We start from the raw sequence: 23,252 nt of genomic DNA on the forward strand, positions 1-23,252 counted from the left end.
CTTTCAAGTCATCCAATTCTTTTTGCATCTGTGATTCTTGGTTTTGCTTTCCATGTAAATCTTCCTGCAACTGCTCATCAATACAAAGTAAACATATATCTAAAATATATTTATTACATATTGTGTTTTTTTGTTGTAATTGAAATGATAGATGGATATGCATAGAGATACAACTGACACAAGGAGAGGAAAAATCTATTCCAATAATAATATAGGAAGTCAATGTTAACAATAAAGAACAATCTCTATTTTCATCTAATTACCAGCAACATATACTTGTAAACAAAAACAAATTTTCAGCAACATATACTATTTTCATCTAATTACCAGATGTGATGCTCGAACAAACTAACAACATATGTTTTGAGATCAATGAGCAATACCCGACAATAGCACTAGTTCAACATGTAATAATAATAGTAATTAGAGTTTGCTTACCTAGAGAAGCAGGAGGACTAAACATCCTAGATGTAGCCTATTGGAACAAGATAGCTATATGCAAGTTGCTATGAAATTTGTGCTGTAAAAAAGATAAGTTATGGGTCAAGTGTTCCACTTCTAGTACATAAAGGGCAATTCTATCTAGAAATGCACGCCAAAACAGGCTTCATAGGTGGTGTTAGAGGAAGCGGACATAAGGGAGGTGGAGCTTGCAGCAATGGATGCATTTTCCATTAAAAAGATGCATGTGTGATTGAGAGGTAATTTCCAACTGATTCACAATAACAAGGGTTCCCCAAAAGGTAATCAGGAAAATAATCCAAGAAGTCGTGTTCAGAGGATCATATCAAGCACGCCTACCAGCAGCCAATGCAAGTCTAAATTTTTACCCTTGAGAATAGAAAAAATAGATATGAGACATTTACTTACCCAATTGTTATTCATTAGACTTGCCTTTTGAATTAGTTGAAGTTGTAATGATATTGAAAATCGAAGCAGGAAGGCCATTTTGTTAAATATGGTACAAATTAATAACTTAGTATGTCGATAAAAGAAGAATAGAACGAGGAAGAGGTGAAGATGTATAGTGAGAGTGAAAAAAATTTAAGTAGTAATGTAGCATCTACTAATTTAGCGATGTATACTATAAACAAATACCTTGGGATTCTGCAAATGAGATACTAGCACCATCATGCTCTCTTTTAACAATTTTTGGTCATGCACTAAACGAACTTTCATTACTTCTTGGTTTTTTCGCTCCTTTTCAAGTTGATTCTTAACTTCCATTAGCTTGCTTTCTATACTCTCTCGTTTACGACGTTCTTCTTCTACTTCCTTTTGTTGTGCTTGAAGTTGTTCTTGAATTTTATTCTAGATATTCTACTTGCTGACTTAATTCCATATCCTTGACCAAGAATGTACTTTGATTTTTCTCCCATTATTTGCACAAAAGCAACATTAATAATAGGATCCACATTTGTACCCTCTTCAATTTCTTGAATTTTTTCGGCAACAACATCTTTCACTTTATCCTACAAAAAAGGTTATACTAGCTCTCCGTATTTATTTAAATAAACTCATTCTATGAATAAAGGTAAAAAAAAAGTACATTCACTTCAGCAGAAGTATTAGTAACCCATTGCCCATTTGGCTTCATGTGAGTTATTTCCCAAAGTTTTTGAAAATTCAGCTCTTTTCCAGTGGTTGTGTCCCTCTATCAAAACAAATGAAATTATGTTATTGTTGAAATTGTAACAATAATCGATCAAAATAATTTACATATATCTCATCGCTTCATAAGACACTGCTTGAAAAGTTTTTCTGCCGCAAATATGATTCACTTCTTGTTTTGCCTTGTTATTTTTGTTTCTTTCACTCATTTTCTGCATTGATGTTGAGTTTAGAAATTTATTTTGATCTAAGTATATAACAAGTCAAAAAACAAAACAAACAATATAAAAGGTTACTGAAAGGGTAAGATGGAGTGTCATCAACTTATGGAGAAGATTACTAAAAGGGTAAGTAATGCTTATGCTAGGAAGCTCTCTAATGCAGGAAGACTACAAATAGTCAATGTTGTTTTCTTTGTGATACTTAACTTTTGGGGTGGAGTCTTTATCTTACCTCAAAGAGTACTCAAGGCTATGGATAGAAAATGCAAAGATTTTATATGGGGAAGTAGTGCAGATCACAAAGAAAGGCTCCTATGGTTGCCTGGGACAAGGTGTGCCTCCCAAAGAAATTCGGAGGACTAATTGTTAAGAGATGCAGAAACTGGAATGAAGCTTCAGTTGGCACATTATTATGGCAGGTTTCAGAGAAGCAAGACATTCTCTAGGTAAAAATGGGTACATGGAGTGTATATAAAGCAATATAGAAATATCAGGAATCACATTCCTACTGACTGTAGTTGGTACCGGAGGAAGTTGACCTCTCTGAAAACCATAAGATGGCAGATTGGTACAAAAATGACAAGTAGAAGTTGACAAAAGGTGGCACTTATTCAGTCACAAGGAGCTATAATGCACTGATAGGGACTCAAACCACAGGCTATGGGAAGCAAATCTTATATGGACAAAAATTTACAGCCAAAACATAGATTTATCTTATGGTTAGCAAATCAGAACAGACTGCTTACCAAGTCTAGAATGATGCGAGTGAACATTCATGTGGAGGATACAAAGTGTTGTCTCTGTTTGGAAGGGGTAGTAGCAACTCCTCAATACCTATTCTCCGAGTGTGACTGGATTACTGCAGTTCGACATGGTCTGACAAACTGGACAGAGGTCTAAATGGTTCAGAAGGATCTAAAATGGCTGAAATAAAGGGAATGGAAGAAAATAAAAAATTTGCTAGCAATATGGGAGGCAATGATCTATCACACATGGAAAGCAAGAAATTGAAAGATTTTTCAAAGCATAGATGTGAGTACAAGTTTTGCGATTGTACAAATACAGAAAGAAGTGAGAGCTCAAATAGCCATTCTCCAGAATGCAAGGTGTCGGATTCTGTTGAGAAGACTAATTAGAGAGCAAACAGGTTAGATCAAAAGAATGAATTTGTCTGTATTTGGTAATAGCTTATGTTTTATTTTCCTTGAATAGCTTTGATTGAGACCTGGATAGTCCTAAACCTCTTCTTGGAGGTGGTTGGGACAAAAGGTGCTCTTTAGGTTGTAAATTTGAATTTTTCATGTTGGAGTAATAGTAGTATTCACAGTTATTACCAAAAAAAATATAAAAGGTTAAATTTTTCACTTTTAAATACCTTAAAATCATCAAAGCTGAAGTAGTCTACCAAGAATTTCCATTCAGCTTCATTAACATCTGTTGGTATGTTTGCAAACTCTCTTCTTTTGTAGCAAATTTCTTGAAATGGTCATGATGTCTACTCCGACGATATCGATACAAATTTTTTGTTGTTTGAAGAATGGTATCCCGATTGTGTTGTATGTCCGGAAGCTGAAAGGTGTCCTGCATTCAAAATAGTATAATAATTAAGGCTAAATAAAATGTTTCTTAGTTAGTTTCCAACCCAACTGTAGTTCTCAAAATTTTAACATCTGCTATATCAAATTTATCACTCAAATCTTTTCATAAGCTATAAGCTCTTTGATTCTCCTTGACCATTGATTGGATTCAGCACATACTAGAACAATATTAGTGTAATGATCATCGAGGTAATTTTTGTGTTTTTGGCATGCTTTTTCTACTTTACCCCTTCTCGTAGTTTCTTTATAGCTTTTATATGGTGTTGGGTTGTATGGCATGCTTTCCTAAGTGTTCGGTTTAGTTTGGTGCGAGTTATTGAGTTTTGGAGGCTTAATGCTTGAAAGAGTTGACTTCAGTCAACATTCGGAGATTCAGATGTCGAATCAGAATTCTATCAGTTCCATCAGCTTCAAAAGGATAATTTTGGTCTAGTGTAATGATCGGTTCGGATTTTGAGGCTTTTATTTGGATTTAGTGTAATTAGGTGTTTTAGCTTTGGAGTTTTACGAAAAATTTTCCTTCGATCAGCTTTCTTATTAAACACGCTCCGAATGGAATTTCGTTAGCGCGGTTAACTCTAGAATGCCGAATTTCATCTACACGGACCTTTGATTTGGTTCCTGAGGCAGCTAGGATGATTTTGTGGCATTTAGCGTTTTGTTTGGTAATATTATAAGTATTGGCTGGGTCATTGTTGGTGCAATACTGAATGTAGGAGGCCACAATCTCAGACCTCCAGTCGCACTTCAAAAATACAGAAAAGTACTATAAAATGTTGTTAACAAGGTTGTCTCATGGACATGGGTGTCTGAAATGAGTTGGTGTTGTTCTTTTGGCTATGGTCGTGGGAGATGCTATCGTTTCACAAATTAGGAGGGTTGAGATTGGAACAAGTTAACAATTTTTCATAATGCCCCACAGTTCCTCTAAGTAATCTGCACATGGAGTGTTCTTTTTTAACAGTTAATGGTCTCAACATCAACTGGAAATATTAGTTCACAAAACTTGGAAGTAACTTTGGAGAAACAAGTAGCTACTGAACCGGAATTTGGAGATATAGTTGAACATCCTCTATTGATATCTGACTTATTAGAGGTAGTACTATGGTTTATTTCATGCTATCACTATTCCTGAGTTCATTTACAGTTGATCAACTAATGAATTATTATTTTTTCAAAACAGGTTGTGATGGAAAAATGTAAGATTTCCAACAATCTTTTCTCGAGCCACAGTTGAAGAATAAATAATGAAGAAGCTGACGAATTTCATTTGATAAGATATAGAGATAAACAGGAGAGAAAAATATGCCATAGATACAAAATCGGCGAGGAATACATTAAAGAAATGATCAAATGCTAGAAGAAACACTACATTATAGATCATTTATTACTTGTGGATGGAACGTAACTGCAGGATCTTTCAAAATAAACAGACATCTGAGGAGAGTATTATTAGACGTATCATTTGAGATATACATGGAAGAGGATCTCAGCATGCTAGATTAGGTGGAAGACTACAACAACTTAATGTATATCCTTAAGCATAGGGATAGTTACTAGAATGTGATGTTTGGTAGAGCTTAGGGCTACTTGTCCAAGCCTACTGGATGGTTTTGTTTTGAATTGTTCACTTTAGTATTAAAATTTACTTACCAAAAAAAAAGACACTATCAAAGTTAATAGAGGTCTCAGACAAGGCTCCAAGCAAACCTAATCTCAAACAGGGCTCTCGGCGAGAGGAGATGAAACAAAATCACAGCTAAAATAACCACATGGATGGCTGAACTTCTTCGACAAGATAAAAGAGACAGAGAACTACATTACTAGAACTACCATTACTGAACATTTACCATTTCAACAACAACATCAAAAAGATACAGAGAGCTGGAAAACCAGAAACACTACTATGAACCATTTACCATTTCAACAAAAGAAGACGACAGAGAGCTACGATAATAAGAAACACAACTAATGATTTAGGCATTGTCTATCTATCAATAGCTAGCTTAAACTTTCAATTTCAAGTTATGAATAACACAAAATCTTGTTAATGGTTATCAGTTAGAAAATGATCAGATCCTAGAAAAAAAAAGAAAAATAACATTGAAGGATCAGTTGTTGCACATTACAATGCATAAGAAGGCCAAGTACTAATCATTTACCAATTCAACGAACAAAGTAGTCAGAGAGCTATGACGATAATCAGAATTACAACTATAATGCAAAAGAAAGCCAAATAGCTGAACTTCTTCGACAAGACAGAAGAGACAGAGAACTAGATAATCAGAAATATCATTACTAACCATTTACTATTTCAACCAAAAAAGAGACAAAGAGCAAAGTACATTACCAGCATATAAGCAACAATCCTATTCTTTGCTAGATCAGGAACTCCCTTCCAATTCTTGACGTCATGTCTAGCATTGTGAAGAACTTTCACTGAGAGCTCGGTAATAAAATCTTTAGCTCCAGGACCTACCATAACTGTTCGATCTAGTGGGAAAATCACCTTCAATTTTCCATTGTCATTTTCTTTACGTTTCTTTTGGGTTGAAAGCCCTGTTGTCTTTCCTCTTCCCTTTCTCTTTTTTTCTTTAACAATACATAAAGGTATTAAAATTTATATAAATAAAACATATATGATATAGAGATTTTGAAGAGATTCAATTTAACAAACTTACCTGGAGGTGGGATTGCACCTACATCGGCAGTTTCACTATTATTAGAAATATGCATATTTTGCATCATGATTGGCTGCAACCACAATATCAACAAACCCAGTAAAATCCCACTACATGATTAGTTGCAACATACTATAATATTATATAAATAAAGACTAGTCAAAAGTACAAATCATGAAAGTAAAAGATAGCAATTGATAAACAAATAATGTTTAAAAATCGAGAGAAACCAATAAAGCTTTTAAGCAAGAAGATAAATAAATATGGGAAAAGTATAAAATAGAAATTAACTATTTCGGTAAGGTGAAAAACAAAACTTCTACGGTTTATCTTTATGACAAGTTGAAAATCAAAACCAATCATCATCCTCAACTTCATCATATTCACTAGTATCTTCATCTGTTGCAGAATCACTGAAGTCATCTAAATTTTCATGATCAGGCTCATCTACAACTACTAAGTCGACTTTTTCCTCATTATTGAGAAAAGGTGCTTCAACACTCACTCCATCAATATCTTCTCTTTCTATTCTGATGTTATCATTCTCCAACTCTACTTCTTGATTTGTTTCTCCTCTTTCAACCAAGTCAATCAGTTGATATGGTTCCATTTCATCTTTTTGTTCAGGAAGATCATACAAATTCCGTGGTCTTACCCTTATCACTGAATGCCATTTTTCACTTTGACCATGTTTCACATAATACACTGATTGAGCCTGTGAGCCTGTGAGCCTAGAATGAATGGATCACTTGTGTAATAAAGTTGTGTTATATCTACACAGAGAAATCCATATTCATCTTTTTTGTAACCTCTACTTTGACTATGACCTTGAGGAGGAACTTTAAACCAGTCACATTGAAATAATATAACTGATTTATTTTTCATATATTGGATCTCTAAAATTCTTCTTATACTTCCAAAATAATCAACATTTCCTGTATGTTCATCACTCTTCACAACCACACCACTGTTTTGAGTTTTCAAACCTAGCTCAGATTCCATTGTTTGAAATCGAGAATCATTCAAGATATATCCACTATAACAAAAAACTCGAGGATATGGAGGTCTTGCCAAAATTAGTAATTCTTCAGTAATTCGGTTATCACCATTTTTCTTTAATTCTATCACCTGTAGTATTTTTATTACAAAATCACAAATAAAATTAATGTTATTTTAAAAAATAAATTTACAAATTATCAAATGAAAGATTTTACCTTTTTTCAAACCATAAAGGAAATTCTTTCTTGTGTCTCTTTGCTATATTTCTACTATTCTCCTTTGTTAAAATATCTAAATGTTCCCTATAGATTGTGGAGGTTTTGAAAAAAAATCAAAAAAGTAATAAAAATCCGACACAATTGTTAAGTGTTTGTAAGAAAATAATGTAAAGGTGAAAAATATCTTACTCAATCCAAGGTCTGACTTCCTAAAAATTTGGAGAATGTAAAAATGAGCCTGATTGATTTTAGAAGTATTCAAATTTGTCCAATTACCCCCTGCTAGTGGTTTACCATGACAATTAAATATAGATAAGCTATTCGGATCAGTGTTAGAAGAATTAGGATTCCTATCTAGACGATTTTGCTTCGTTTTCATATCACTCAAATATCTAGAGAATAATGTAATGCACTCCCCTGCAATATGACCCTCAACAATTGATCCTTCTACACGATAGTTGTTGCGTACATAACCTTTCAAGGTTCGCAAAAATCTATGAAAAAAATATTAATATTTTAATAAATTTAAATTAAAAGAATAGATTTAAAAAGTAAGAAACCAACCTTTCAATGTAATACATCCATCGAAATTGAACCGGACCACCCAACTTCGCCTCATTTGCCAAATGAACCATAACATCAAAGAACATCGGCATGAACACACGTTCTAATTTACATAATGTCATTCGCATTCTTTTATCTAGTTGTTCTAGCTTCTCCATAGATAACTCTTTAGAACACAAATCATTAAAGAACAATGACAATTCAATTAATGGGTCATGTGCATCTTTCGGTAAAATTTCTTTAATAATAAGTGGTACAATACGCTGAAAAAGAACATGATGATCATGACTTTTAAGCCCAAAAATTTTAGCTTCCTTGATACAACGACTGATGTTAGAAGCGTAAGCATCAGGAAACTTAACTTCTTTGTTAAGCTGACAAAATTGAATCATTTCCGCCTTAGACATTGTATAACTTGCTGGAGGAAGTATGTATTTATCCCCAATTTTTATGGGATGGAGGGACTTTTTGATCTTCATTTCTTGAAAGTCCAATCGAGATTTCAGGGTGTCCTTTGTTTTTCCTTCAATATCCAACAACGTACCTAACACACCTTCACTAATATTCTTTTCAATGTGCATCTCATCCAAATTATGTCTCAACAATAAAGTCTTCCAATATGGGAGTTCAAAGAATATACTTTTCTTTTTCCAATTATCATATCTTTCAATATCTCGTTTTCTTTTTCTTGTGTTGTCATTGACTGAAATTTGTGAAGAGGTATTAAGTTGCACAAGCACATCTTCACCACTCAAAGCATGTGGTGCAATTCTTTCTTCCTTTGTGTTATCGAAAAAACTTTTATTTCGACGATAAGGATGATTTATCTCCAAGAACCTACGATAACCCATATAGCATTGCTTTCGACCATGTTTCAAGTAAGCAGAACAAGTATGCACATGACAAACTGGACAAGCTAATTTACCTTTAGTGCTCCAACCAGATAAAATACCATAAGTAGGAAAATCATTGATTGTCCACAACAAAGAAGCATGTAATTGAAAATTTTGTTTCATAAAAAGCATCATAAGTCTCAATTCCACCCCCCAATAAGATTTTCAAATCATCAATCAAAGGGGAGATACACATCAATATCCATACCAGGACCTTTTGGTCCAAGAATAAGTAAAGACAACAAAAGATTAGATTGTTTCATGCATAGCCATGGGGGAAGATTATATGGAATCAAGATAACTGGCCACATGCTATATGAACTACTCATTGAACCAAAAGGATTAAAACCATCTAAAGCAAGTCCAAGTCTTACACTACGAGGATCTGAAGCAAAATTTGGATATTTTTCATCAAAACTTTTCCATGCCAATGAGTCAGCAGGATGTTGTAACACTCCATCGTCAACTCGTTCATCCTTATGCCACCTCATTTTTTTTGCGGTTCCTTTTGTCATAAACAATCGTTGTAATCTAGGTATAATAGGAAAGTATCTAAGAATCTTTCTAGAAATTCCTTTCTTTTTGTTATTCAAATTGCCTGAAGCAACCTCACTATTGGCATCTTTTCCTTTTCTCATTGTCCATCTTTTTTCATCACATTTAGGACATTGTTCAAGATCCGCATATTCCTTTCTATATAAGATACAATTATTAATGCATTCATCTATGTTCACATAATCTAAACCCAAATCTTTTATTTTCTTTTTAACTTCATAAATAGAATCTGGGAGCACATTTTCTTTAGGTAAAGCATCACTAAGTAATTTCAACAAAGAGTCAAATGAAGTATTATTCCATCCATGCATACACTTCTTTTGAAAAAGATGCACTATAAAAGAGAGTTTGGAGTACTTCTCACAACTTGGATACACTCGATTTTCTACATTCTTCATTAACTTATAGAATCTCTTAGCTTCTTTATTAGGCTCTTTGTGTGGTGACTCAGTTGTCTCATTAAAGTCATAACTAGTATTGGGAACACCAGGATATATATCATGCAACATTTCATAAATTGGAGCATCATCATTTTCTAAATTTGAATCTTCACTAATATTTGTTTCATCATCTGAAGATAGATCTAGTTCACCATGATGAATCCACTTTTTATAAGTTTGATTCATTTCCAACCTACATAAATCTATTCTCACTTCATCGCGCGTTTTCCAAAGAACATTATTGCATTTTACGCACGGACATTGAATTCTTACACCAACCTCAAGATTAGAAAATGCAAAATTCAAAAATTGCTCCACACCATTTAAATATTGCGGTAACACTCTATTTCCAATAAGTATCCAACTTTTATCCATTATATACTTACCTACAACAATTTTAAATCAATTAATATAAAGTTATATGATTTTTTAATAAAAAATAAAGAAAGAAAATGTTAGAGAAAAACTTCATATTATAAAAGGTCAATATAAAAACAGAAAGTGGTTTTAAGAGCAGTAATTCTTTTTTGTATATCTACATCTACGAACATCTTCAGAAATCATTCATATATCTACAACCTCTCATAAAATAGATAATATTAGAATAGCTAAACAATTTAAGTTCAAATCTGCATGTGATATTTCAATATCAATATAAGCAACTTAAAAAAAAGATGGCTTAATAAAGGAGTGGTGCAACTATGAAACTATATGAGTTGGAAATACATCTCTTACTCAAGATAAATTGATGAAAAGAAGGATTACTATCTGTCCCAGTTGCTGCCTATGTGGGAAAACTACAGACACAGTTAATCACCTTTTCCTCCACTGAAAAATAATTGGTCAAGTATGGAGGATGTACTGTATGATCTTATTAGTGATAGGAATCCACAAACTTACCAATTTCAAAAAAAAAAGTATGCTAAAGATAGCTATGCATGCAAGTTATTTGTCACATCTTTTCATATCTTAAGTGTGAATATAACAAGTTCATAGGCACCAATGGCAACAAGTTGGTAATTTAAATCTTCAGAGAAGCACATACACATGACCAAACTTGTATTACATCAACATTACTTCAAAATGTAAGGAAGAACTGAAATAAAAAGGTAAATTACCACTGGAAATAGGTCGCAATATTGCTCCATCACCGACAACCTTAGCTTTAGTTGTGACAATAGATGGAAGACGAGACCCTGCAGAAAAATAAACCATGCTAAGAATATCAGTATAATTAATCTAAATTCTTAGATTATTCAACCAAGCAAATATTGTCACCTACGATAAGAAGAGAAAATTTCCTCTTGAGAGACCATACCTTAAAAGTAATGAGGTGTTAGAAGAAAAGGTGCAATTTAGTACAAGGAACAAGCTTTCAGACACTATTAAGAAAATTATACATATAGTAGCAACACAATGTATCATAAACATAATCGTTGACTTTGAACCATCAATGGGTGTTGAAACTCGACAATGAAGATCACGATGTCAAACTATACCAATAGATACCTAAGATAATTAACTCTTTTTTAAAAGGTGGAATAGACTAGTTTTTGGTCAAAAACTATATTTCCTAAAAGAATAAAAAGTAACAGCAGACACTAACTTAAACATATCTTACCCTTAATTAGAAAAAATAAGACACACATTAATCAATCAATATATAACAACACATACGTGATATTTTAAGACAAACACATTAAGCTACATGTGATATTTTAAAATCGGTATAAAATTGTGCATTTTGACAGTTTCCTCCTTATCGCCATCTAAGAGCAAACAAACAGCTTTGAGTTCTTCCACTGTTTGATGAATATTGTCTCTTGCTTCTTTAACACTCTCAATGTTTGGGATTAAGGCCAATCCCATGCAGTATCTAGTCAAGGTTTCCATGGGGATGTTATAATGGTTAGGAAAGATGGAGCACATCAAGAACAATCTCTTGCACAAGTCGATTGGCAAGAAATCGTAGTTGCCTATTTCCACAATGTTCTGATTGATAGACACGAGCCTTGCCTTCATTTGGAATCTGAATTAATATTATATGTTTTCATTGGATCTTAGGCATTCTTAGGTATCCAATTATCTAACTCCGCCATCCAATTGTGAAGTTCATCTGTTTTTCTGATTTATAAGATCGTTCATACACTTTCCAGATAAAGCTTATTTAGATTTTGCAAAACTGCAATTGTGTAGATGGTCTACTATCACTCTGGCGGGCTTCGTGTCAATCAGAACATGTATGAGTCAGGAAAGGTTTGCCTTAGCCTCTTAAACACATGGACGGGCTCTGGAATTGAAGTGTGGAACCCCAAAATTTCCACGATTCTACAAGTTCTCCTTTCTCTTCAAGCTCTTGTGCTCAATGAAAAGCCTTATTTCAATGAGGCTGGATATGATGCATAGATTGTAAAGCTGACGGTGAAAAGAGCTCTGTAAGCTATAACAAAAATGCTTTCCTTGTTACCTTGAAGTCCATGTTATACCTGCTCCATAACCCACCCAAGGTAAATGATTTATATTTCAAGTTTTCCAAAAAATTTCATGTCATTTAGATTTCAGATAAAAGATGTACAAAAGAACTAAAAACTGGAATTTGGATTGGGTTAAATGAAATGTTGTTCTCTTATCATAGTCAACCAGATTGGGTTCCACTCCTTTCTCAAGCTCTTGCATCACTCCCTCTTTGTCACCAAGACTTGAACAGTGCAGAAGACGATAAGGACCTCCTGAGTCCATTCTTTGAGGTAGCATCTGCTGCTCAAAACGTACCACTAACCAAATTTAGTCTGTAGTGCCAGACTAACCTTTACTAGATAATCGAAAAGAAGAAAGCGCGACATAGAGACAACATCTGGTATGGCAAGCAGCGGGTAATCCCTAACATTCCTCAACAATTTTCTTCCCTGTCTCTTCAAACCCAGATAATTTCTACAGAGGAATACAATACCATCCCACTGATCTCACCAAAGTGACTAAATAAAAACAATTGAACTTTAACAAAGCTATTGAATTTTACAAAATAACCTAGGAGACTAAATCATAAGATAACCATATGCAAGAATTCACCAAACTTTGTGAAAAGAAACTAAATCATAAAGAGAACTCACCGGAAATAGACTTCAAGAACACTGATCTTCAGCGAAACACTTGAACAAAGAAATAAACCTAGTTTATGTTTTCCCCAAACCTGATGAAGAGGCGCAACTATGTGGAAAAGAAAAATAAAATTTGGTGAACTTCTAAAAAAAATTGCGGAAACAAAAAAAACCCGCAATTGTATTGGCGGAAAACTAAAAAAACAAATCTAATTTTTGCCACAATGTATAAGTTCTTGTGAAACTAAACACATTAGCAACAATAAAAAAATTATTGTTGCCAAATATTTTTTAAGATAGCAACAAATTAATTAAATTGTTAACATTATTAAAGTTGGGCAACAATATCGGTGGGTGAGTTGAGACAGAAGATCCTTGCAGAAGCCCATAACTCCAGCTATTCTATTCATCCAGGTGCCATCAAGATGTACCGTGATCTGCAGGAAGTCTGTTGGTGGAATGGCATGAAGAGGGATATAGCAGATTTTGTGGCTAAGTGCCGTAATTGGCAACGGGTGAAGGTAGAACATTAGAAACCAGGAGGTATGACTCAAGAGATTAACATTCGAACATGGAAGTGTGAAGTGATCAACATGGACTTCATTGTAGGTTTACCTCGTACTCGCAGACAGCATAGCTCCATTTGGGTAATAGTAGACCGAGTTACTAAGTCCGCTCACTTCTTGGTTGTCAAGACTGCAAATTCAGTAGAGAACTACGCTAAACTCTACATTAATGAGATAGTCAGGTTGCATGGGGTTTGTTTGTCTATTATCTCAGATAGGGGCCCTCAGTTTAGCTCTCATTTTTAGAGGTCATTTTAGAAAGGTCTTGGTACCCAGGTAAACCTCAGCACAATATTTCATCCACAGACGGATGGTCAGGCATAGCATACCATTCAGACCTTACAGGACATGTTGAGATCTTGTGTGATCGACTTCAAGGGAAGTTTGGATGATCACCTTACTCTTATAAAGTTTGCCTAAAATAATAGCTATCATTCCAGTATTCATATGGCCCCTTATGAGGCATTGTACGGGAGTAGATACAGAGATCCAGTTGGTTGGTTTGAAGTAGGAGAAGCAGCCTTGATAGGGCGAGATTCGGTTCATGATGCTATGGAAAAAGTTTAGCTCATCAGATATAGACTTAAGGCAGCCCAGAGTCATCAAAAGTCCAATGAAGATGTAATGAGAAGGGACTTAGAGTTCCAAATCGATGATTGGGTTTTCCTGAAAGTATCACCTATGAAAGGGGTGATGAGATTTGGAAAGAAAGGAAAGCTCAGTCCTAGATATGTAGGCCCTTACAGAATCTTGAAAAGGGTTGGAAATATGGCTTATGAGTTAGAGTTTCTAGCAGAAATAGCAGCAGTCCATCCGGTCTTCCACATTTCCTTGTTGAAGAAGTGTGTGGGTGACCCAGCATCAATAGTACCATTAGAGAGTGTGTCTGTGAAGGATAGTCTTACTAACGAAGAGGAGCCGGTTGAAATTCTTGATCATCAGGTTCGAAGGTTGAGAAATAAAGAAGTTGCTTCAGTGAAGGTTTTGTGGAGGAGTCAGTCCGTAGAGGGAGCTATTTGGGAAGCAGAAGTAGCCATTAAGGCCAAGTATCCTTATCTCTTTCCTTTTGACTGAGTTTTAGCTTCAGGTAATGGTTCCTCTCCAGTCTCTTAGCTTACTCTTGCATAAATTTAATCTTAGTATTATGTTCACTCAGTTATATTTGCATTTTCAGCGTATTTGCATGTTCATAGAACTCAATTCAGTCAGATATTAGTTTAGTACTTAGTGGTAGGGATTGCAGCTCCTTCCCTCTATATTCAGCTAGTTTAGACTTCATTTGAGGATGCATGTTCACAAGGAGGAGATAATGTAACACCCTAGATTAAAAAGGGATAAGGATTTCAGTTTTTCAGAAGTTGCAGGTGCCCCTACGGACCTTTGGTTGACCCACAGATTGTAGGTAGGGCCTGTAGCTGGCCAACTGCAGCCTGCCTAATTTTTTTTAGAAAAGGCATGACCCACAGCCGGACCTACGGACCGTAGGTCAGACCACAGATCGTGGTCCAGGTCCGTGGATCGTGACCCTCAAACCCATCCTCTGAAGCTGAACGAAGACTGACCAAGATGGACCGTAGGTCAGTCTATGGTCCATCGGTCGGGCCCGTGACTGGACCCGATAACTTTTAAGTAATGGACCATTTGGTATTTTCCCCTATGCATTGGGCACCTAAACTACATTGTTTAGTCCATAAACTATGTCGTTTTGGTCAGTTTCAACCTATTAGCCTAGTCAGAACATAACCAAAACCTTGAATCACCAAATTCATCCAAGATTAGAACGAGATGATGAGAAAGAGGCGACCCAACCCCTCCAAGAATACAATAAGTTTTCTTCAGTTCCAACCCCAAAATCGAAAGCTTTCTCTGTGAAATTCATCACTAGGTATATGGGATTTCACTAGTGGGTTCCTTTCTCCCATTGGGTCCCTAGAATTCAGTCAGATTCTTGATTTCCTTCATATTGTTTATACCTAGGGTTTCTTGAACTTTAGAGAAATTATTGTGTTTTAGCTTTACAGAGATCTTACTCAGATTATCTTGTCTTTGTAACGATGTTGCGTAGCTTTTTGCATGAAACTCAGAACCCTAGTTGTGTAGATTATTCATTTAGTTCATGAATTACACTATCTAGGACAGATATACAGATATACATGCCTCAGATTTCAAATGCTTCATTATGAGTAATTAAATGTTGCATTTACAGTTAGCATGTCAGAATGTTGAGCTATCCAGTATATTTCAGTTATGGTTATAGTACACAATCTAGTTGGGAGTAGGCTTAACACCGAGTTGGACTAGGGTCATTCACCCCCACAGTCCAAGAACTACGTGCCCCTATAGGTTGATATGTCCCCTCTGTTTGGCATCAGATTTAGTGATCATGCCAGTCATGCCTTTATACCCCTGGTAAGGTATATTGGGTCCTCTTGATGGGGCGTTGATGAGTCCACAAATTGGACTCATTTAGGGCTTTATTTTGATACAAATAGTGTCCTCGAATGCTTATTTTGTCTCAATATCTGATGAAAACTCTTAAGTTTCAGGTATTCAAAATTTTAGTGGAAGCATGGACACTTAGGTGCAAAAAGGAACAAAAAGGCTGAAAAGAACGAAAAAGCTGAAGCCTGAGCATTGCCAAGCATCTTTTGGGATTCGCCGAAAGAACAGACTCCGCCCTTTGTTCCAGTATGCAAAGCCCTAAAGGTCGAAGATCAAAACGGCAATGAAAGGAGCAGTCGTCGCTTCACTGAATAGTTCTGCGAAGCATTACTACACCGCCCAATGGTCCAGAACGTGAAGATGCTGAAGGCAAGCACTAAACGGTGATGAGAAAGAAGAAGGGCGAGTCACCGAGTCATTCGGCGTCGACTAACCTCGCCGAACTATCCACCAACACTAATTTTTTATGGCTATAAATACTAAACTCTTTATTAATTTTAGGAGTTCCGAATCATTATTATTATTTTTCACAATAGAATAGAACTTTTTAGTTATTTTCTCTCAAGTTTGGAGAGAGTTTTGCGGGAGACTTGAAGAGAGAAGGATTTCATCTTCCCCAAGTTGGAAGTGGGTTTTCTCCATTCTTCTTCCTTTGCTTAAATCAAGGTTTAATTTCTTATACCCATTTGATTTTAGTAGCATTTTAGGTGTATTTTGTTATTCCTTAATGTGTGGCTAAAAATCTCATTCTTGGGGTGTGATTTAGCAAATATGTGTTAATATTGTTGTTGGGTCTTGCTTTGCTTGCTGATAGGTTAGATGTATTTTAATGGTGATTTCACCTAGTGGTTGTGATTTAATTTAATGGATTTGTAGTTGCAAATACAAAACCACCCATGTATTTTCGGCTTGCCCGAGAGGGAGGTCGCGAAACCAAGACCACTAGACTGATGGCCTAAGTAGTGGGTCGACATGAGGTTCAGCCCGAGAGGGTGAGCCCTAATACCATATCCTAACACTCAGCTCGAGAGAGTTAGTGGGGTAAGGCGTAGGCTGGTCTTCATGTGGCAAATGGGTGTCCGAGAGGAACCCATTTGAAATGGGGTAAGTTGCTCGAGAGAGAACTTATTTCCATCTAAAGCTTAGTCTAGTCACTATTATCTTGCAGATTTCCTATTTAAAGCATGTACCCAATGATTTATCTCAACTTGTATTGTCGTCACACCCCAAGAATATTTCCCCATACTTGAGTTTCTTGTTAATTTTTGTTGTTTTTACTACTTGTGACAAAAACCCCAATTGATATTTGACACTTTTGTGTCACCCCCTTTAATTTACTATGTTTTTGCTCGTTAATGTCTTTAGCTATAACTAGTTAGAGCTAAATTTTATTTTTCTATCAATTCTCAAAACCTCTCCCTTGGGACACGACCCCAACCTTTAGTTGGGTTACTATACTATCGACGATCGTAGACACTCATTCCATAGGTTAGTTTCGTTGGTCACGATAAGCATCAGGTGTATACATCGAACTCCACGTTTAGCTCACGTAGTTTTATGTCTGTTAATAGTAGCTCACACGGTCAGATTCCTGTGCATTGACCAGGTTTTGAGATATACTTCAATATTCAATCTCACCATGTTATGTACTTGGTCATTGCATTCAGTTTAGTTCATATTAAGTATATTTCAGCATCTTTATCATGTTCAGATTATATCATTGCTCAGTACGCTTTGTTCAGTTATGTGTTTGTTCAGCTTTATCCTATCTTGCATGCTCAGTAATTTTCAAGTACTGATGCATACTCTACGCTACATCTTTTCGTGATGTAGGTTTAGGTCCTCAGTATTAGATCACGTGTAGATCGGTTCCCGATCATTATTCAACAACATCATTGGTGAGTCTTCATACTTCGAGAACAATAGACATGTTTTCTATTTCAGTCCTTCATTTTAGTTTCAATTTTACTAGAGTTAGTTGGGGGCATTTCCCAGCATCTCTAGTCAGTTAGAGGCTTATTTCAGATATAGATATAATTCAGGTTTAGTATTTTGAGTTATAGTGTAGTATCATTAACTTTTGTTCAGCATTTATATATTGAGACCTATTTTGGGTATTCCCCATCATTCAGTTTGTCTCATGTTTTAAGCTTCTTCATAGTATCTTTTGTTCAGTTGTTTAAAGTATGCTTTTGATATGCCAGCTCAGGGTTAGCTTGGGGTCACTCGTGATACTAGGTCGTGTGTTTACATCCAAGGGGTAGCCTCGGGGTGTGATATATGTAATGTGTTTTTAGATCTTTGAGTTAGTGTGCTGATAATATAAAGTATCTAGTACATGTGAATTTATTTTTTTATTTTTTATTTGTTCTTTAATAAGTATTTTTTCATTTTTGAATTTGTATATGTATATATAAGTCATGATACATTAGTAGTTACAACTTGATACATCACTAGTTTGACGTATATGTAATGGCTTTTATCACTACGGCTCAGTGTGTTGTTACTATAACGTATCATATAAATGTGGTCTTTTAAAAGCATCAGTATATGAATTTTTATTTTTTATAATGTACCAATGTGGAAGATAATATATTGTTTTAATGTATCTATTATCCTCTTTAGCATGTATATTAAAAAAAATGTTTTGAAAGAAATTGTCTTGCCACCTAGGTATAATAGAATGTCTGGAAGACCAAGGAAAAGAATTAAAAAAATCCAGATAAAAAGATAAGAACAAACACAAACTGTTGTGGTCATTGTGGGCAAGAAGGTCACAACTGAAGAACTTGTACTTTCTTTCCGAAAGAAGATTGACAAAATCTTTTTTGGGATTACTATTATGTTTAAGATACATTATTTTGAGATTAGATATTTTTAATTTTTGGATTTTCCATTATTACATTGATAAACAATACAATTTACTATTAGAAGATCAAATTCTGATACAATAAATTGACAAGTTAATCTATTCAACTTTGTGCTCATTTCAACCACACATTATGTTTCATATACCTTTTTGTATAATGTACATTCTGTAGTTGATAATAATGTACCATACATTATGTTTCTGAATATGGTATTACTCAATATATTTCAGATTCACTTTTATATAATGTATTATTTTGTAGTTGATAATAATGTATCTTATGCAATAAGGTTGTGAAAAAATGGTGTATGTAATTGTAAGCTGAAATAAAATGTATCTATAAATGTATCACAATAAATAAGAATTATGTTATCAATTAGATACATGAATGAACTAGCAGCTATCAACAATTAAGTGTCCAATGTATCAGCATGAATAAATCAACAACTAACTACAACTAAGTTATCAAGTATATTTATGAATGGATTAACAATCAAGTTATCGAGTACATTGCATTAATTAGGTGTCAAATGAATCAACAACTAACTAGAACTACTGAGAAAAAAGAATTTTGTATGTGTATGCATGAATGAATCTGATACTTAATTTTATGACATTTTTCTACCAGATTATATAAGACAAATGTATAATACAATTCATACCGTAAATAACAACTAAACAAATGAAAGTTAAAGTCAAAATAAACAAATGAAAGTTAAAGTCAAAATAAATAAGTTTTTATACACTAAAACTTGAGTAGAAGTATCTTAAAACATTAGGTCATTCATACAAATTTTAAGAGTAATCCTCTAAAACTTAACCAAATCTTCAACAAAAAAAATAAATTAAAGGTGTCTATTAGATAAATAACTACTTTACGTTAACAAAATCTTCTTCAGCAGGTCGTGTGAAATGACCCTTAGGTTTGGATTGATCATCTTTTTCACTAACATAATCTCCATTAGCCTTTTCGCTACCATATTTTCATAACAATGTTGCATATTTTGTACGTAGGTAATTAGCTTGAAATTCATTAGGTGGGATCGGAAACTCATCGTTAAGATACTCAGCAAAGGCAGCTTGAAATTCTATACATTAAAAAATATGAACAATACTTAAAAGACTGAAGATATATAAATAGATCTGATATATAGTGAATTATTCGAATTTGACACAATTATGTATCATATACATATCACTGAATTTGATACACAGTGCTTTAGTTATAAAACATTCGGATTTATGTATCATGAATATTATTCGATAATGTATACAGATATATAACCTTCTAATTTAAGTAACTCTAAACAAAAAATAAAGATTGTATATGCATGACAACAACTGATACATGATCGACTGTACATTGTTATAGTTATGTCTCAAATAAATAATCAAAAGCATGCGACACACTAATTGATATATGAAAACAGGAAGATTTATGTATCACGAATATGATTTGCAATTGTGTCCTTCCAATTTGAATAAGGTTGAAGATACATAGAAACACCTGATACATGATAAATAATACAATTTGTAGAAGTTATGTATTAAATATATGTATAATGAACTTGATAAATACTAATCTATGTTTCAAAATAATAGGATTATGCATCAAAACCTTTAAATTGAACATGATTTAGAACTAGAAATATTGTAAATCTGAACCTTTAGTAGTGAAGAGGGTGTACTGCAAGATTCGACTTTCCATCCTATTTTTTGGAAGGTTTTTCAACAAAGATACATTACAGAAAATAGAGACTAGTGTAACTATAATGTATCAGAACGTTGAAACCACTATCAAAAGCTAGATCAAAAATCTAACTAAAGTATATCCATTCAATATTTGTACCTTAGGTAGTGTTGGACGAGATAATACAAATCCAACTTCTTTTTAAACCATGGGTGGGTGTCACGACTCAGGGGTACACCCTAAGTGTAACACACCATACTTGACCCTGAAGGGGTGTCATACAAGCACTTAGCATATCATAACAGAGGATAAAAGAAATGATGTGGAATTTAAAATTTTTATCCATACAATCGAGGTGTTTTATAAAAGCAAGCGGAAATCTAACTTGTCTCAATTGGCCATCTAATACAATCTTTGAATAAAAAACAGGGTCACAGCCCTTGAAACATAATCTGAACATAAAATGACTAGAAAGTAACTACAAATGACTCATACGTCCTCGAATCTTTAGGACTCACCACAAGCTAGGAGAATAGTCGATCCAAGCTTGAACCACAAGAAGATCACCTTAAGAAGCGGAACCTACACTTTGTGAAAAATGTAGAAAATATGGGTTAGTACAAAAATGCACTAAGTATGATAGCCATGCATAAAATTCCTTGAAAACATTCTAAAAAGGACATTTTATTTGAAAATCATGCATTTACCAAGTTTGAGAATAAGTATAAGTCACACGCATATTCAACATATAAATCATCATAGCATAATAAAACCATCTCATAAGAATCCCTACGTTATACTTGTGTAAGTCATAGATAAGATCCCATAATCCCATCTACACCAAGTACCACTTTTAGGCCACCATAATCATACTTACCATTCTTTAACCTCATTCTTTATTCATACTCATAGACAAGGAACATTCACATTTAACAAGTCATATCAAGGAAAGCAACATATAGAAACAATCAAAGTTAAGCATTCATCATTATATTTATCCTTCATATCAACATACTTAGTAGCATCATCATAAACATATTTATTTCATAAATCATTATAACATTTGAGGAACACACCATAACCACTCTCAAAGCGTACTTGTGCAATGCATGGATGAAGTCTCATACCCCCACCCACACTTTATAGAGCTTTTTGAGTAACCATAGTACATAACTCATATCCTTGTTCGTAGTGGGAATAAGCCTTAACCGACATAGACCATGCGAGCTTAACATGGAATCCGGTGTCATGTCCCACACCGAAAAGAATTGGTCTACTTTCCTAAGGTAGAACAGGTAACATTTTAGCTTAGGTGGATCCACCAGCAAATAACCTATGTGGGTACATAGTTATAGGATAAGGAGGTTGTTACTAGGAAGCCGACCAGTTATAAGGAGAGCTTCCACCTCACAATATCAACTCGGTGCTAAGCATTAAATTCCCATGGAGTAGTTAGTTATCTTTTAACATCATTACACATGAAAGGGATGTCATTGGCCTATTGGTTCAAGGTACAACATTAGAAAAACTCATTGAATCCTCATGAAAGAGGTACCATTGGTCTACCGATTCAAGGTTCATCATTATAATAGTTCATTGACTCCTCATGAAAGGGGTGCCATTGGTCTACCGATTCAAGACAAAGCCTTAGAATACTTCATTAGTCATTCATGAAAGGGATGCCATTGGCCTACCGATTTAAGGTATATCATTAGGATAGTTCTTTAATTACACATGCAAAGGATGCCCTTAGCCTACCGACTCATGGTATATCAATCAAGATAACTTTTAATCACACATGAAAGGGATGCCATTAGCCTACCGATTCATTTAAGTGAGGAAAACATTTCACAACATGTCATCATCATTCACAAGTGTATAATTTAGAATAGCCTTTCAACAACACCACAATTACATTATAGTTATAATCACATTACTTTCAAAGTATTCATAAAACATGTACATAAACATCATGATTATACATAATTCTCTTAATTTGCCCTTCAAGGACCATGGATCATTCACCAGCACATCTAGAATTACTACATTAGACATAGATGATAACATGATTCAAGTAATCAATTCATAACATTCATAATTCTATAACATTCAACTTGTATCAATCAATACCCTCACTTTAAGATCCAATTTGAGAAAATAGGGTAATTCATGGATTCTTGAAGAATTCAACTTAAAAATCATAAAAAAATCATCAATATATCCATACAAAAACATAATTAAATCATTAAAATGAATTTGAAAGGAATCCATGAGATTGAAGTCAAACCTAACTTTTGGGTTTTCTAACTTTGAAATTGGGGTTTTTGGAGGGGCTCTGTGGGTGAAGGCTACCCATACATGAAGAGCTACCATACATTATTGAAGATTCACTACGAATTTGAGGAGAAAATCTTGATTCTTCAATCCTAGCTTCACCTTTCTTCTTCTTCTTCCTTGGAATTCTAGAGAGAGTTTATTTGGGGAAAAGTTGGTTATGGCTTTGGGGTCTTGGTATTTATGAGGTGAATGGGTTACTTAATGACTTAAAAACTCATATATAGGTGAATTAATACTATACAAAATGACTCCACTTAATGCTTAATTAAAAAGGAATTTACCTAAAGACCCCTAACTTAACCGACTTGGGACAACAAGCAGGCCCCATCCACGCCCCTACCTATGGGGTGTGGACTGACCTACAACCCGTACTGGCAGGGCGTGGGTTGGGGTCTATAGCTACTGGATTTGTCCCTTGACCTACGAACCTCTCCCACGAGGCGTGGATGGACCTATGCCCCGTAGGTCCC

The 23,252-nt window shown here is 34.5% G+C and overlaps 1 protein-coding gene and 1 pseudogene across 1 annotated transcript; both read right to left on the reverse strand.

Annotated features, from left to right (window-relative positions):
* Positions 1-8: 8 nt before the first annotated feature.
* Positions 9-6,166, reverse strand: LOC125842760 (uncharacterized; annotated as a pseudogene).
* A 2,792-nt stretch (positions 6,167-8,958) lies between these two features.
* Positions 8,959-11,649, reverse strand: LOC125842761 (uncharacterized). The gene is made up of 3 exons (XM_049522078.1): positions 11,562-11,649; positions 10,899-10,976; positions 8,959-10,166 (listed from the first exon to the last, which is right to left on the reverse strand). The coding sequence occupies exons 1-3, from the start codon at positions 11,647-11,649 to the stop codon at positions 8,959-8,961; spliced, it is 1,374 nt and encodes a 457-aa protein (XP_049378035.1).
* Between the last annotated feature and the right edge of the window lie 11,603 nt (positions 11,650-23,252).

This window comes from Solanum stenotomum, chromosome 10, assembly GCF_019186545.1.
Source record: "Solanum stenotomum isolate F172 chromosome 10, ASM1918654v1, whole genome shotgun sequence".
NCBI classification, from domain to species: Eukaryota; Viridiplantae; Streptophyta; class Magnoliopsida; order Solanales; family Solanaceae; genus Solanum; species Solanum stenotomum.

What these genes read in the sequence shown, in the direction of transcription:
- LOC125842761 (XM_049522078.1), bottom strand. Translation starts at nt 11,649, where the DNA reads ATGGGATTGGCCTTAATCCCAAACATTGAGAGTGTTAAAGAAGCAAGA. An exon ending in GGAAGAACTCAAAGCTGTTT is followed by an intron (nt 10,977 to 11,561) that starts GTTTGCTCTTAG and finishes ATTTTTCTGCAG; the next exon opens with GGTCTCGTCTTCCATCTATT. An exon ending in ATTGCGACCTATTTCCAGTG is followed by an intron (nt 10,167 to 10,898) that starts GTAATTTACCTT and finishes AAATTGTTGTAG; the next exon opens with GTAAGTATATAATGGATAAA.